At 40.4% G+C, this 18,190-nt stretch overlaps 1 protein-coding gene across 1 annotated transcript in view; it reads right to left on the reverse strand.

Annotated features, from left to right (window-relative positions):
- Window positions 1–18,190, reverse strand: part of LOC107555282 (neurexin-3b-like) — a 359,781-nt gene that overhangs the window by 40,949 nt on the left and 300,642 nt on the right. Inside the window, exon 22 of the mRNA XM_016238037.1 lies at window positions 17,276–17,457. Within this exon, the coding sequence (XP_016093523.1) occupies window positions 17,276–17,457 (182 nt within the window). The remainder of the gene's footprint in view (window positions 1–17,275; window positions 17,458–18,190) is intronic.

The raw sequence follows: 18,190 nt of genomic DNA on the forward strand, positions 1-18,190 counted from the left end.
CTCACAGACAAAACTAACCAACAAACACAAGAGGAAAATTAGCACAATAAATAGGGAGGGAAGCACACAAACACAAGGTGAGAACAATCAAGTAATGAGCACCAAACAAGGACTAAACGAGGGGGCGTGGTAACGTGAAACAAGGGGGCAGGACGAAAGGAGCACATGGCCAACATAAAGACAAAGCCATGTGGTCATACACAGGACAAACAAATAAACACTAAACAAGGGCAAAACAGACAAAGCTGCCAGGGCAGAACCGTGACACAGTAAAGGTAAAGGACTTGCCACCAAGCTGATATTCAGAACTTTACACCTGAGAAATGTTATGATTTTACAGTAGTGTGATTTAAAGATCCAGTTTCATTTGATCTCTCTGCTCCATTTTGTTGGAAAGAAAGAAACTTCTTGCTGTTCTAGACAGCAGGTGCTTAATCCTAAATGAATGCATTCAGTGGGAGTCAGTCTCTCTCTCCGCTGACAATATGGCTTTTCCCATCTTCTTCCAGAAGATTTTTTTTCCCCAACACTACGGTTTATCACATGAACAAGCTATCTGACACTTGCGTTTTGGTTGAGTGTAGTATTGGGTGTAACGGATCACAAAGTAATTAGCTCCTGTAATCTAATAATATTTTAGTTTTAAAAGTAATGTAATGAATTACATTTTTAAATCAAAACATAAAATAATTTAACATACATTGTTTACAGTAAACATTCTCTGTCCTCTACGGTTAAAAAATCTGTAGATGTTTCTCTAGCATCACTAAACATCAAAATAATGTTCTGAATAACCTAGTAGCATATCCCTGCAGTATATAATATGTAGACTGTGCATATGCAATTGTTCTAAATGCAATCAATATCCAATGACATACGGTACTACATTTGCTAAAATGCGCAGTATATAACAGAGCACACTGTGCAGATTACTCTATCCCACAATGCCATGTGCTCAACATGACCTTCCCCTTCCATAATGAATTAACTGGAAGTAATTATAGTTGCAATTTCACTGATGAAAGACGAAGGCGGCGATCCGGAGATCCGTGGCGGAGCTGGAGCGACTGAGGACCAAGGTGGAGCTGGCAGGAGGAAGGAGCCCAATAGAGCTGGTGGGACTGAGCAACGAGGTGCAGCCGGAGGAGTGGAGCTGGTGGATTGACGGGTGATGGTGGAGGCGAGGGAGCTACACTGAACAAAATTATAAATGCAACACTTTTATTTTTCATGAGTTGAACTCAAAGATCTAAGACTTTTTCTATGTACACAAAAGGCCTATTTCTCTCAAATATTGTTCACAAATCTGTCTAAATCTGTGTTAGTGAGCACTTCTCCTTTGCCGAGATAAGCCATCCACCTCACAGGTGTGGCATATCAAGATGCTGATTAGACAGCATGATTATTGCACAGGTGTGCCTTAGGCTGGCCACAATAAAAGGCTACTCTAAAATGTGCAGTTTTATCACACAGCACAATGCCACAGATGTTGCAATCTGTGTCACTGTGTCTGTCGCACATTCAGCATCTTCACCTCCAAGATCGTCTGAGACCAGCCACCCGGACAGCTGCTGCAACAATCGGTTTGCATAACCAAAGAATTTCTGCACAAACTGTCATAAACCATCTCAGGGAAGCCCATCTGCATGCTTGTTGTCCTCATCAGGGTCTCGACCTGACTGCAGTTCGTCGTCGTAACCGACTTGAGTGGGCAAATGCTCACATCCGATGGCGTCTGGCACTTTGGAGAGGTGTTCTCTTCACGGATGAATCCCGGTTTTCACTGTACAGGGCAGATGGCAGACAGCGTGTATGGCGTTGTGTGGGTGAGCGGTTTGCTGATGTCAACATTGTGGATCGAGTGGCCCATGGTGGCGGTGGGGGTATGGTATGGGCAGGCGTATGTTATGGACAACGAACACAGGTGCATGTTATTGATGGCATTTTGAATGCACAGAGATACCGTGACTAGATCCTGAGACCACCTCATGTTGCAGCATGATAATGCATGGCCCCATGTTGCAAAAATCTGTACACAATTCCTGGAAGCTGAAAACATCCCAGTTCTTGATGGGGAGAGGCATTTGTGCATCTCTGGGCATTCAGGGCTTAACTCTGGATCGGAAGCCCCCACTTGACTGAACACGGGAAAAGGATGGCGCTCAGGAGGAGCGGGCACTTGAGGGCGTTTACGAGGAGCTGGCAATGGAGGGCGGTCTGGACTGGATTCGGGGACTGGAGCCCTCTCCTCTTCGCTTTGATACTTTCGCCATGCCATACTCAGCTCACCCTCAGCCGTGGTGTATGGGGCGGAGCTCCTCTCCGCACTCACACCGTCCACGGCATTCTCCCTCGTGGCGGGCATTGTCGCCGGCTCTCGCACCTGATCTGACGGCTTGGGCTCTCCTTCCAGGGCGATCCTCTGCTCAGTCGTGGGAATGGTCTCTCCGTCATCGGTGGGCTCTGGCTTTAGCTCCGCACAGTGGGGAGATGGTGGGCTGGGCTCTGGGTCTGGAGTGGCACCGGCGAGATCCCCCTCGGGACAGATGGTGACCGAGGATCTGTGTCTCGCCAGGGTCCACTCCACAAATGCGGCGAATTCCGCTCGAGGACCATCTTCGGACGACGGCACTCTGCATGCGGGGTTGAGGCTGGCATCATAGAACGCGCAGAGTGCGTTGTCCGGGTAGGTGGTGAGATGGGCAATCGCCAGAAACAGTCTGGTATGACACTCGAGCGATCTTTCCCCCTGCTCCAGCAGGAGGAGGATGTATTCAGGGCGGGCGAGAGGATCCATAAGGGAAACAACGGGAGGACAAAAACAAACACTGAGCGAAAAACAGAAACAAAACGCAGGGGAAACACGCAATTTAAACTTTTGCTGGTCCGGTATCCTGTCACAGTTGTACTACACTGAGGAGCGAGGAATGAGGAGACACAGGAGAATTGGCAGTAAACACAGATTTTAATCCTTCCAACAAGGGGTATACAGGGCAGACAGGAACACATGTAGCACAAGATAAACATTCAATACCGGACAAGGGAGAATGGCACAGGCTAGAACTTAAATGGGGCAGATAACGAGGGGCAGACAGGTGAGGAGGATAAACTAATAAGGAGACACACCTGGAAACAATGAACAATCAAACACACGGGAAAACTAGGTAGCAGAGCACATGGGGAGCAAAAACTCAACACAGACAGTCCAGAATCCTGACAATAATAACCCCAACTGTAAGGGTTTTGGAATAAGAAAAAAAAAGCTGATTTGAGAATCAAACATAAATTGATATGTAGGTGAGATATATTTAAAATTTAATACTGATTAATTAAAAGCCACTAAACTTGGATGGATGAAAGCAAATAAATAAAATGAGCAAAAATAAATAAATAAAAATACACAAATAGTACTGAATTTCTTCGAGGCCATATTAAATCTTTTATTTTTCTCTCTGCATACACTATCCTCCTCCATTATGACTCTTTTGCCCCCCCTCTCTCTCTTTGTTTCTCTCTCTCTCTCTCTCTCTCTCTCACACACACACACACCTGCAAACAGTCACAGAATACCATCTCACACTGAGCTATGAACAGGAAACAAGCAGAGAAAAAACATGCTGATTCCAGATAGAAAATATGTCAAAGACTGAAAACAAGACTCTTGTGTTTCCTTCTTTATCTTAATCCATGAAATATACATCAAGGAGGAAATCTGCGGCCAGAGCCACAGGAAAACTATTAAATGCCACCGTTTGTCTGTCTTGATCCAACCTTTCTTTCTCTCCTTTCTCACACTCGTTCATTTTGAGTGTTTGCACTGATTTCAGCAGCTGTCAGAGTTCTAGCATATGATTGACAGGCCACATCTCTCCTCACCACTCACACATGATGTTTGGAGTGTCAGATTGTGGGTTCTGAAATTCCCATGACACACTTACAAAGAGCTTCAGGTCTAAAGGAGTTGGTAAATGTCACTTGAATATGTACATTTCAAAGCTGTTCCTTAGCTTAAGATCAGTGTGTTATCAAGCTGTTTGAAATTTTTATAGAAAACACTGTAAAAAACGCTACAGTAGAAACCTGTTAGGTTAGGTTAGTAACTAGCTAACATGAAGTTACCTTACCATATACAGTCAAAAACTGAAGGCTTAAGTACACAGAGCAAACAAAGGAATTAATGAATTAATTAACAAGACATAGGTGAATATAATGACGAAAAAATGACGAATATGATAATAGGAAAACTAGGTCACAGAGCAAACTATCAAAAACGATGAGCAAAACATGACAGAACCAAAAACAAAAGAAAATTGAGAACACACGTTACAACATGTGATGAACTCTGTGGCTTGCTGTTTTAACAACTATTATGATGGTTATCAGTACATTTAAAACTAAACAGAAATTGGTAGTTAAATTGGTATACTACAATATATCACTTAATGAAAACAACAACAACAACAACATAAACCAGTCTGCCATCCTGTAATTCCTGAAACACTGTCACTCTATCCATCCATCCATCTATCCAATTTAATTTTTGCAGTGAATTTCAGGCATCCACGTCTGCCAGCTTTATATTTACAGTTTTTCTGAATTGCTAAAACACATTTCTTGAAACCATCACTCATTTTCTCAAAACCTTAAACACAAAGCCAAATACTCGACTCTGTGGCTTGCTGTTTTAACAACTATTATGATGGTTATCAGTACATTTAAAACTAAACAGAAATTGGTAGTTAAATTGGTATACTACAATATATCACTTAATGAAAACAACAACAACAACAACAACAACAACAACATAAACCAGTCTGCCATCCTGTAATTCCTGAAACACTGTCACTCTATCCATCCATCCATCTATCCAATTTAATTTTTGCAGTGAATTTCAGGCATCCACGTCTGCCAGCTTTATATTTACAGTTTTTCTGAATTGCTAAAACACATTTCTTGAAACCATCACTCATTTTCTCAAAACCTTAAACACAAAGCCAAATACTCTAAATCTAAATGCACAAAACCTCTGACCCTTCCATCAAAATCAAACAATCACTGCAAAACCATTTCACTTGGACTCATAACCAAACGGTGCTCTCAGATCACACACACACATGAGTCAATAAAATAAACAATACAGAGCATTCATTAGACCAGTGGTTCTCAACCTTTATTGAGTATGGGACCCCCATAATATCTCAAACCATCCTCACGGACCCCCCACCCCAGCCACCATTAATATTGATATGTTTTTGTGTTGTCCATTTTTCTTAGCTTTTCTGTTGTGTCAGGTCCACTAGTAGATGGCCCATCAATTTTTTTAAGCCACCTGTCCATAAGCCGGTCTCGATAACAATTTTTTTTATTTGGCGATAGACCGCCCCAGAAATAATTGCGCCAGCAGGTGGTGGCAATGGATTGATTTTACAAGGGAGTCATCATTAAAAACCATTAATTCAACGGATACGGTTAAAAACTATGATTCATTCATGAATGAAACAAGGTGTTGAAATTTATTTAACTTTGAGTGCCATTTTACAAGGTTCAATCGACAATCAGAGCATCACATGGGTAACACTGAAGCTGATGTTTCACTTCATAGAGATCAATGCCATTGATTCAATGCCCCTTAAAGTGCTGAAAGGCTACTACGACAAAGATAACACTTTCATCTTCTGACAGCTGATGGCAAACTTATGTTTTTTCATGATTATATGATTTGACCTGAAGTAAGCCAGACCCAGGTAATTGCACACCCTAATTTCTTCTCTCTCGCTCTCTCTCTCTCTCTCTGCATATGAGTGTGTGTGTGGAGCAGCCTGAGCCCCGCCTCTACCTCACTCACAGAGAGCAGACGAGATGACAGAGGCAGTGCGATCGGCTAAAATATATATATTATTATATATATTATATATTGCAATATACTAAAATATATACTCATGGTCATGTCCATATATCATGTGATAAGTCGTAGTAATTATCGTGACAGGCCTACCAGTTCATAATGGCTGCTCTGTTCTCCAAAGAGCTGTTATGAGCTGTTCATGTGAACGTTTAAAAATGGCAGCAAATATAAAACACACCTACAGTAACTTGAGCTTTAACCTAAAATTTACTGGTTTTGATAATTATATTAGTGTCAATATACAATAAAATAACGTGTCAGTTTATGATAATAAAAAAAATGTCTTAAACATTTTTGTAATGATTCAGCGGACCCCCTGCAATTACGTGGGGTACGCGTACCCCCGGTTGAGAAACACTGCATTAGACACTACAGAGAAAAATGGAGAACACAGCATCCAGAACATTACAGAACGTGTATATGTGTGTGTATGTGTGTGTGAGCATGTGGGAAGGGACAGCCACATAATGACCATTCCTGGGAACGGACCTACTTTTAAACTGACACCTGCCATGGTGTTTCTTATTTGACGTCTCTAAAAAATAAATTAATTAGATAGCAAACCAAAGACATCACTACCCGCCACTGCATTTCACAAGACAGCAACATTATCCAATCCATCTATTCTCTTCATCCACTAAAGGCGTAAAACACAGAGAGGGTGCTTCTTCCCAAACTCTCGGAAAAGCAAATTTTCACTGCAAAAATCATCAAATATTGAAATACACGGGCAGGTGAGAGAGAGAGAATAACACTTTTTTCAAGGTAATACATTTAGGTTTGTCTGACATCATGTTTTCAGCTGCTCTCGGTTCAGTATGTTTTGAAGATTTATAAACCCTGCTGCCACATTCTGTCTTTTTTTTGTTTGTTTGTTTATTGTTCCATGTTCAGGGTACCCCACAGTAATAGCAGCTAGTGTGGTGTCAAATACACTATACTAAAATAAATCATCAGACTGAAATCAGACATGGCATAATATTCCTGTTTACAGAAACTGTTAAATTGACTTGGAATTTAAACTCTTTCAACGCCTCATTAGTCCAGCAATGGAACAACTCAATAAGACTTGATTTTCCTGTGGGATTTGGCAATGAAAAAGGAGGGAACGTGAGTAAATTAAATTTCTCACTCTCACAATAAGCAACATCATCTTCGCTTTGTTTAGGAAGAACATTGATTGAGTAATTACACAGAAATATGTGGGAAATGATGGCAAAAAGGCATGCAAATAAAACTAAAATCAGTATTTCAAAAATCACATACTCACTGCAGCTAAATACAGCTGTCATTCTTCTTCTGCCTTATTTCTGTACAGTTATTTATTATATTTTACAAATTAATTCCATCAGTTCCAAAAAATCAGGTTAGGACAACCAACATTCACATTAAATCTGTAAGTGCAAATTTAGATACCATCTGTCTCGCTTCACTGTGGTTGTTCCCACCAGCCTTGCAGTCTCGGGGCAACCCACACATTTTGATCGAAAGTGTGCATGCTGTTTACAAGCAGCAGCTAAGAGAACATAAACAAAACTCATGGTGTTTTACCTTATTACTAATTGCTGCACTGTAAAAAAAATTGTCAGGAATTTACAGGATTAAAGAATATTATTTTACAATAAATTACTGTAGTCAGAAATTAGTTGAGAAATCAATGCATGCTGGGTCATTTTCTTACAAATGACTGTGAATGAACAGCATAATGATGCTAACATCACAGTAATTTACTGTGAATTCACATTATAAAGTTGTCTTTATGTGTGCCACTGTGAGATATTTAGCTGTTTACTACTGTAATTGTTTTGAAGTCACTATAATGGGGCTGGTGATCCCATTTGTTTGGAGATCTTTGACCTTGCATATTCATATTCAAATTTCTGATCTTGTCATGTCAGAAGTGTGACAAATGAAATTATTTGTCAAAATGATGACAAACTAGAATCTGAAATAAACGAAATGCCTGACTTTTAGATTGTCAAACTATTTGGATGAACATATATACATAATTTTGGCATTATTTAAGCATGAAGATTAATCATTAACTTATTTCATATTCATAACTGTTTGTGGATGGATCTTTCACAATAGTGAAGCAACTGCTGAGATATGTTTTTGAAAGATGTGACATCAATACTCGACATAAAAAACACAACAATGGTAACACTCAACAAATAAAAACAACACTTACAACATAAACCAACATTATAAAATACACCAACAACAAACTGCTAAACGTGAACCAAAAACAAGTTCAATAGCACAAATTAACCAACAAGAATAATATTAATAATAATAATAAAAAAACTCTACAGCATGATCTATTCATGCTGCATTGCATGCTGGGTGCCTTCATAGTACACATGCACTGTAGAAACACAGTACGATGCTCTTTGTTTACAAGACATTTCTAAGAGTGCAGTTAGATACAAGAGAAGTCCCACTGTGAAATTACTGTGAAAGTAATGCAATTATTAACCTGGAATATACTGTAATTTCACACTAAAATATTTAACAGCGTGGATGATTATGCATATCTGGTTGTTAATGTTAATATGGTGTAAAATAAACACTATGCACATCCCTATCTTTTGAGTGTTTTAAAGATAAAAAAAAGAGATTTAACAATAGGGTAAAGAAACTTAATTCAAAATATATTCTCTGAAAACAAGTCTAGATATCTTGGACAATTTAGCTATTAAAGCACATTTAACTTGTTCTAACATTGTTTAGATATGAAAAACGGGACAAAAACACTGATTAATAAAAATAAGAAATTACTTAATTCCACACACACATAATGATATCTCAGGGGATACAGTCCCACAAACAAATGCAGTCTCAACTCCCAAATGTTTGCAGTTTGGTCTTGGCTGAAGTACAAAAAAAGAAAAAGAAAAAATCTTTGGATCATCATTGTGACTTCCTGTGATGTTCAGGGAGTGAACTCAACAGGTGAAAGGTTAATCTTAATGCTCCAGCGATCATTTGACTGGGATAGTGAAGAATGTGGTGTTTGGTTAGAGGAATTAGCTGACAAAGAGATCTCACTGTGCTGATTCCCATGATGTCCCACTTCTTCTCAATCTAAAGCCAGTGAGTTAATTTACACTGAAGCCTCACAGTGGGATGTTGTTAATCTTTAGAGTATGTTTGTGTGTATAGTCTCTGCACATAGTGCTGGTCCAATCAGAATACCTTCTGACTGAACTGATGGAATATTGAGTGTTGTGTTTCCTGCTGTGCGTTGTTCAGTGGGATTTGATGATGTTATTAGGCAGTTCTTCGTCATTTAGGTTGGAAAACAGTATGAGCTGCGATAACCTGATTATAATTTCTACTTGGATGAACTTAGAATTGATCTCAAGACTTGAAACAACATACACTTCACAAACAACCAGGTGTTTCTCTCTATCCTTTAGCATAGTGATTCTCAACTGGGGAATCTGATCTAAAAATGGGCTGTAGATCTGTTCTGACAGAGAGTAAACAACAATGATAAATGCAAGTGTTGGAAAAGCTACTTTGAAACTTTAGTTATACTATAGTAATTAGCTACTTTCCAAGTTAACAGTGGCGTGCGGTGGTGTTTTAAAATGAGGAGGCAGTTTTATATATAAATATATATTTATATATAAATATTACATAAAAAAAGAGAACAAATATAATTCTATTTTGTATTTTATTCATGTTATTTTTTATTTTATTTAATATTTTTAATATTAATTATACATTTCATAGTGCTTTTATGCATTTTTATATTTATTCCAAAATAATAACTAAAGGCAGTAACAATTTGAACAATATTCTGGAAACAGTTTACAATAAGGTTTCATTAGTTAACATTAGTTAACTAATGTACTTTAGTTAACATGAATTAAGAATAAACAATAGCCTACTTCTAAATCATTTATTAATCTTAGTTAATATTAATTTCAACATTTACTAATGCATTATTAAAATCAAAAGTTGTTTGTTAACATTAGTTTATGCACTGTGAACTAACAAGAACTAACATTGAACAACTGTATTTGTATTAACTAATGTTCATATAAAGATGAATAAATACTGTAATAAATGTACATTGTTTGTTCATGTCAGTTAACTCATTAAATGACACCTTGTTGTAAAATGTTACCAATATTTTTTATTTGTGAACTGATGTTCAGCTGTTCATCATAAAAGCTCTGTAAACACTGCCAAAGACATGAAGATATATCTTTAATTTCATCACGCTGAATGCTCACTGAAAACTGACGTTTTCAGACCATTTCAAATTTTATTTTGACGTGATACAAAGTAGTGGTATCTAAGCGGGAGAGTTGTTTACTTACTTTATAATTAGTCAATATGCCATCATTTTCTTCATTCAGACTGAGAGCTCGAAATCAAGAGGCGGGATTTATCACAAGAACCAATCACATCCAATCATAACCGATCATATCCAATTATAGTGAGATGGAGGCATTGCCTCCTCTCACGTGACTTTCCCCCATTCATCTCAATGAGCCTCCAGAAAAGTCACGGCATGCTTTGGGGTCTCTGTAGAAAGTCAATGGACCGAAGGGAGGCAAACCTCCGCTGTAACTTTACCTGTGGGTGTCGCTGTTGGACAGTGTTACTTTATAAAAACGAGTGACTTTTAGACTTTTAATATCATATTTAGTCAAAGTTCTAATTATTCTGATTTGCCTGACTGTGTGCTCATAGATTTCTTTTGTGAGGGCATTAATCAGCCGCTCAAATCATGTTTAATCCGTGAGGGTCCCCACTCATCTCTCAGTCAGTTTATGGACTATGCTTTGTTGACTATTGGTTCATTGTTCACTGTGGGTGTTGCGGAGGAATGCCACCCCGCACTCACTTGTGTAATGGCGGCCGCACTAGAGCACGCTCACAAAATGGCGGCAACAGCGGAGCCTGATCGCAAAATGGCGGACACAACAGCTCCCAGTTATGTCACAGCTGCCAATCCTGAATCAAATCAAGTCACAGTTGATCGTCATGAGTCAAGTCAAGTCAAGTCACAGCTTCCATTCTTGAGTCAAGTCAAGTCACAGTTGATCTCCATGAGTCAAGTCAAGTCTCAGCTGATCTGCCAGAGCCTCGTCACGTCTCAGCTGTTCGTCCAGAGTCACGTCACATCACAGCTGATCATCCAGAGTCACGTCGCATCACAGCTGATCATCCAGAGTCATGTCACTTCCTGTCTGTTACACCCAGATTATCAAGGTCAATTCTTCAGTATCCCAGACCGGCATCCAGCGTGGAGGACCCACCGCTGGTGTCGGCACGTGCAGCTGGTATCCCTAAACCAGCGTTCTCAAGCCCTCCAGTTCCTGAACTATTTCCCCTGTCTGTAGCGCTTCCCACAAAGGGGATCGCTTTATGGTGTATTTGGGCTGCATACACCACCACTGAAACTTTAGAAATGGCGGCAGTCACTGTGCTGTCTCCCGAGGCGATGGCGTCCGCTGCAGCTTCTCCAGAGATGGTGGCCCATGCTGCAGATCCTCCCGAGGCGGCGGTGCTCGCTTCAGCTCCTTGCGCGGTGGTGGCGCCCAGTAATACATGTTCAGCCTGTCATGTCACGGTTGGAACCATTGCTGAATATTCATGAACTTTCCCTGTTTCCTGATGGTATGGCTGTAGAACCTCTAGAGGTGGCGGCATCCGCTGCAGAACCTCCAGAGGTGTCAGTGGTATCCACTTATAAACTCTTGTCCTGTTCTGTTCTGGCCAGGGAGGCCGTCTGAGATCCCTCTGCCAGTCCTGTAACGGCTATGGAGGCTGCCTATAAACTCTTTGCCTGTCCTGTTCCGGCCAAGGAGGCCACCTATGTACTCTCTGCCTGTTCTGAACCAGCCGAGAAGGCCATCTCTGAACTCTTGTGCTGTTCTGAACCAGCCATGGGGGTTGATTGTGAACTGTCTGTAACAGCCAAAAACTCTGCCTTTGAACCCTTAACCCTGCTTTTCATGAGCCCAGAAACTATTAATGCATCCCATGTCCTTCCCGTTAACCCTGTCACTGCCATAAAGATTATTCAGGAACTGTCTGCTTGTTCTGTTTCCTCAAGTGTGTCTAATTCTGAACTATCTGTCTTGCCAGTCTCAGTCAAGAAGTTAAATAATGAACGGTCTGTCCACACGGTGTCAACCCATGAATCTGTTCCCGAATTATCTGTCTGTCCAGTTTCAGTCACTGAAATGTCTACCAGTCCAGTTTCTCTTAATCCATCTAATTTTGCACAATCTGTCTGTCTGGTACCTACTAATAAGCCTGATGTTAAATCACCTGTCTGTTCAGATCCCACTGACAATTCTTATGTCGTACTATCTGCCTGCCCAGTATCTGTTTATGAATTGTGTGTTAGTCCATTTTCAGTCAATACATCCAGTTTGGAACTGTCTGCCTGTCTGAGTTCTGCCCTTGAACCTAACTTTGTACTGTCAACCCACTCAGTTTTTGCCAATGCCCCCAACTATTATCTGTCTGTCTGTCAGGCCACTCTTGAGGAGACCAACACTGAATTTTTAACCCTGTCAGTCATGCCCAAAGAGACTTTTAATAAGCCCGCTTGTATCTTGAATCTCAGTTTTCCCTAGGCCCCAGTACCCGCCACGGGATCTGGATCACTCTGGTCCGCCGTGGTGGTCTGCCGACACACCCTGGTGGGCTTCTGTCCCATCTGCTCTGCTCTGGTGGGTTCCTGCTCTGTCTGCTCCGTTGTGGAGGTCTTCTGTTCCGCCCTGGTAGGTTTTGTCCAGTCTGCTCCGTCGTGGTGGTCTTCTGCTCTGTCTGCTCTGGCCAGGTGGTCTTCTGCTCCTCCGTGGTGGTCTTCTGCTCCATCTGCCCCAGCCTGGTGGTCTCCTGTCCTGCTCTGGTGGTCTTCTGCTCCGCCGTGGGGATCTTCGGACCCGTCTGCTCAGCTGTGGTGGTCCTCAGCTCCACCTGATTTTCCGGCTCCACCCTGGTTCTCTGCTCCGCTCTGGCTTCCTGCTTTTGCCAGTTCTGCCTTGGTGCTCTGCTCTGCCAACTCTGCATCAGTTCCCGGTCTCTCCACTTCCACGTGGACCTGGCCCACCGTCCCTCCCCCTGTTCCACCTCCGCTCCACCACCCTCCTGGATTATATTGAGTTGGGAGCGTCTGGAAGCCGCTCCTGGGGGGGGGGGGCTATGTCACGAATCCGATCTATAAACTTCCGTTCACTCCCCACCAGAGGTCTCACATTACACAGACTGTTACACATCACCCTGGACTACATTTCCCATGCTCCATTGCACTAATCACAAGCTCACCTGAAACCAATCACACACAGCTGCTACCAATACCACACACTATATAAATCAGTCTCACACCACCATTCAAGGCAGAGTATTGTTAAGCGTTTATCACTTTGATAGGTGATAGCTACTTTACAGAGCCTGCCCTAGTTTTCATAGTCTAGTCATAGTCTTGCCTTGCCTGTTTTCCTGGTTCCTGATTCTTGCCACGTATCTTGGATTAACCCTTTGCTTGCTGTTTCGGACTGTGTTTGCTCCTCGCCTGGCCTTATGCTCACGTTTACGGATTACCCCTCTTGTCAAATCCTCTGGATTACTTTTACTGTTGTCTGACTCAAGCCCGTTTAGGATTGCTCTTTTGTCTTGCCTGTGCCATACCTGTTTGCTGTTGTTCGACCCTTCCTGTGTTTTTGACTATGCTTATTAATAAAAGCTTGCGCATGGATCCGCACGCCTCTCATCTCGTCAGCTCCGTAACAACAAGGACACAAATGAGTCTGCGAAGCAATCATTTTTGAACAGACAAACTGTCACAATATTAAAAATATGTGTGTGTGTGTGGGTGTATATGTATATATATATATATATATATATGTTATATATATAAGTGTCACGGAGAGCGCTCCTGTTACTCTCCCTTTGGGCCACCAGAGGGCCCCATCACCAGAGTACTAGTTTCCTTCCCGCACTACATTTCCCATCAGCCCTGCACCTGTCACTGATTATTCCCCTACACCTGTTCCCCATTACGTTAGACTATTTAATGAGCTCTTTCACCCAGGTTTACTGCAAAGTCTTGTTTTGCCTTGGTGAACATCTCTGAGCGTTATTCCGGTTACATTGGACTGCCTTCTGTTATTACCTCTGCCTGCCTTCATCTCGTGTTGTTTGCTGCTTGCCTATTGGACTTGTGCTCTGGATACTGGACTATCGACTTTGGATTGCCGCCTGCCCTGACCTAGGACTGCCTCAGTTTCCGAACGATTTCTGCCTGCCCCGATCAAGGTTTCAAATAAAACTGCAAATGGATCCCAGCTGTGTTGATGAATCATTACTATAAGTTAGTCGCTTCACTACTTTACTTTAGAACCCTTTTAATTTTAGTTTAGTTGTTTTACTTTACGACTTTTTAATTTAATTAATTGCAACTAAAATTCATTACCATTTAATCAAGCATATATGATAGTAAATACATAGGTTTAGAAATTTTTTAAATGGAAATCATAAATTATAAAAAGTAATAAATAACATATTAACCCATACTAAATATGGTTTATGCTTTAGTACTGTGTTGGGGCGTCACTTGACGTCCAGTTTGCAAACCAGTTGAGAACCACTACTTTAGCAGATGTCTTTTGGTACAGATCTTACTAATTCAACAGAAGCATTTCTACTATTTTTACTATGTGTTTCCAGATCCCTACTATCACTACCACTCGCATACCATGCATCACACACTGTAGGCAGCGCAATCCTAACAACCTGCGCACTTTGCCTATGCCTACTAATATATTACTTTCTTTTTCTATTGGTCTCTGAAATTGCCAGTCTGCTGCAAACAAAGCAGATGTTATTACTTCTATTACTAGTCATTCGAGACGAAACCTCATGGCCTTTACAGAGACCTGGATCAAACCAGAGGACAATGCTACACCTGCAGCACTCTCCAATAATTTATCTTTTTACCACTCCCCCCGTCTGACTGGCAGAGGTGGAGGTACTGGTCTATTACCCACCTTCTTAAAATCCATTTTATAGTTGTTTATCGACCCCCCCAGGACCACTAGGTAACTTTGTGGAAGAATTATATGTGCTGCTCTCAACCTTTCCTGAGGATGGTACTCCCCTAGTTATGCTTGGAGACTTCAACATCCACCTAGATAAACCTCAGGCTGCAGACTTCCACACTTTTGATCTCAAGTGAGTGTTAACTATGGCTACTCACAAATCAGGCAACCAACTGGACCTTATTTAAACAAGACATTGCTCCACTGATCATGTACTGGTTACTCCACTGCACACCTCGGATCACTTCAGAAATACGTCAGAAATCATAGCACGTCAGCTGTCTTGATCGTGGCTTGTGTACTGCATCATCACTGTGTCTGTCACACGACTCTGTTCCCCTCTCGGGCTTGAACTGATGGTTAAACTAACGACATTATTAACTGTCTTGATATTTACTTTGAAAGCGGACGCTCGCATTTATGGTAAGGGGCGTTACATTTCCGACACATGCTTGTGGTGTTCGGCCAATCACAATGCACTGGGTCAGCTGGCCAATCAGAGCAGACTGCGCTTGTCGGAAGGAGGGGCTTTGTCGAAAACAACGCATTTGAGAGAGGCGGGGCTTAGAGGACCTACAATAATGTACAGTATTTGAAAAATAATGTGTTTTTTGAACATTAAAGCATGTCAACATATTCTGTTACACCCAATACACAAAATAATGATATTTAAAATAGCATCATATGACCCCTTTAAGAAACCCACTCTTAACCCAACTCTTTTAGAGAACTACAGACCGGTTTCCCTTCTACTTTTCATTGCAAAAACACTTGAAATAGTTGTGTTCAACCAAGTCTCTGCCTTTCTCACACAGAACAATCTCCTGGACAGCAACCAATCTGGCTTCAGAAGTGGACATTCGAATGAGACTGCCTTGCTATCAGTTGTTGAAGCCCTAAGACTGGCAAGAGCGGCTTCCAAATCTTCTATACTTATAAACCTCAAATTTTTATTTTAAAAAATTAATTTAAATGTATTTATTACTTATTGTTTCTTATTCTTATTGTTTCATTTAAAGCCTAAGCCTTTGCAATTTTTTTCAATATTAAAATACTTCCTCTGTTCCAGTTTTATGCTTTAATTAAATGTAAAATGTAAATGTAAAATAATCATTTACAGGCTGATTAATTAATTAATTTTATATTATTATTATTATTATTAGTGTAGTGATTATATTATTTGTGTAAACACAGCGAAACTAATAATTATTTGTGCAATTCCTTGCAAAACAATGGTGTCGCAGAATGTAATCCAAGCCTCTGATATTCTTCAAGAAACGACTAAAAATACATCTGTTCCATATTTATTTGACCCTCTAACTCTAGCACTTTCTATTCTATTTTAATTCTACTTTATCTATTATCTTCTTTTTTATAAAAAAAAACTAACACTAGCTTTCTATTTTTTCTATTCTATCTGCTTGTTTTTCTTTGTGTGTGTGTGTGTGTATATATATATAAAATACCTTGCTACGTGTACTGCGTTAGGCTAACCAAGACTTGTCATTTGCACTAACATATTGTTACTCTTTTGTTAGTTTTGATTGCTTGTATTGTCCTCATTTGTAAGTCGCTTTGGATAAAAGCTTCTGCTAAATTACTAAATGTAAATGTAAATGTACTCGAACACACACCATGAGGGCCTTTCATGCACAGAGGGTCAAAACACGTCTCTCATCTCAGTGAGTTACATTTTCTCTCACTTCCTCTTAAAATGGAGATGCCTTGGTTGCTGTTCCATGGAACAGATGGTCTGCGAGTACATTATCTCTCCACAGAGACGTTAAGGAGAAAAAGACTTTCAATCTGTTGAAGTCTGGCTTTCTTTCAGACATTATCACCATTTTCTTGCATCAGCAGAATCCCCTACAAACACTTCTGTGGATTCCAGAAATATTACAGTACCGCTTGACTTTGCTGTCTTTGAGGGCCCAGTGTACACCAAAACCTAAACCAACTTTTGAAAATCTTATTATAATAAATGTATCTAATTATAATTCACCTTAACAGTGTACAAGACAACAGCATTCACCTATTTTTGGTCTATAAATTTAAATTTAAATCCAGCATTTCAATGTGCTGTCAGAGACACTATTATGATGTGTGATCCTGAGTCTGTCTTGCATGTTTGCCACAGTTTATGTACTGATCAAATTATGATATAATGAGGCACTGCAATATATTTGTGACGTATGTTTCACAGTGTAATGTGGTAGTCGTGATAGTCAGCTCTATTGTATAATGGCCACTCTGCCAGCTGTCATAACTGTTAAACATTATTGGAGACTGGACTCACGATATGGAGCATGATGTAGTCTCCTAGTCTGGGGGCGCTGTCAATGCGGACCAGAATCCCATCCTTGATGGTGGTGCTGAAGCCCACCGCCAATCTATCGGTTCTAGTGCTGGGCCTCTCGTTATTGGGCCATGTGTATGTGATAAGTCCTCCGCCCTTTCCAAAGATATACGTTGCTCCAGCTGCAGGGAGGAATAGAGAAAGAATTACAATAAGTAATTGTCAAAATGTCTTGGAAGGTATTAATTTAAATATAACCAGTTTGTACTCAGAAAATGTAAACAGGTGGGGCATAAAATTGGATGTGTGTCAAAATATCAGACCTGTGCATTAATTCTTGCACTTTAACAGGCATTTCTGGCTGATGTTGGTAATATTTTCTGAAGTATAATATTAACAAGAAAAAAACTCTACTCTTGGCTGGATAATTTTAGTAGCTTTACTACAAATTAACATGAAGACAGTAAGACCTAAAGTAAAAGAGTGCAGCTAATTGATAAAGCTATTTGAAACCGGAAGCTTTTCATTTCACTATTCACTGTACGTCTGGCCTATTGGTTTTATTTGTCCTATTGCTTGTAAATTGCTTGTGTGTTCAATGGAATCTTAGCTGTTCTTGCTATGGCATGAGACTGCACTGTTGTAGAGTGACAATAAATAAATAAATAAATAAAACTAGATCTCTGTTAAACCCTATTGTTTTAAGAAATCATCTGAATTCATTATTCCAGAATTTTATAAAACACATATGGCTAAATCCTCAGCTGCACAGATCACATGGTGGATTTAAGACCATTTTAGTATATGTCTCAAATGGTACCATGGTTTAGGATTGGGCTCTTGTGTTATCATTGTGATTCATGCAGAATTAATTACAAGTTGGTCTGAGATCACTGTGAAACCTCCAATGGGGGC

This window comes from Sinocyclocheilus grahami, unplaced genomic scaffold (assembly GCF_001515645.1).
Source record: "Sinocyclocheilus grahami isolate Dianchi unplaced genomic scaffold, SAMN03320097.WGS_v1.1 scaffold530.1, whole genome shotgun sequence".
Classification (NCBI taxonomy): domain Eukaryota; kingdom Metazoa; phylum Chordata; class Actinopteri; order Cypriniformes; family Cyprinidae; genus Sinocyclocheilus; species Sinocyclocheilus grahami.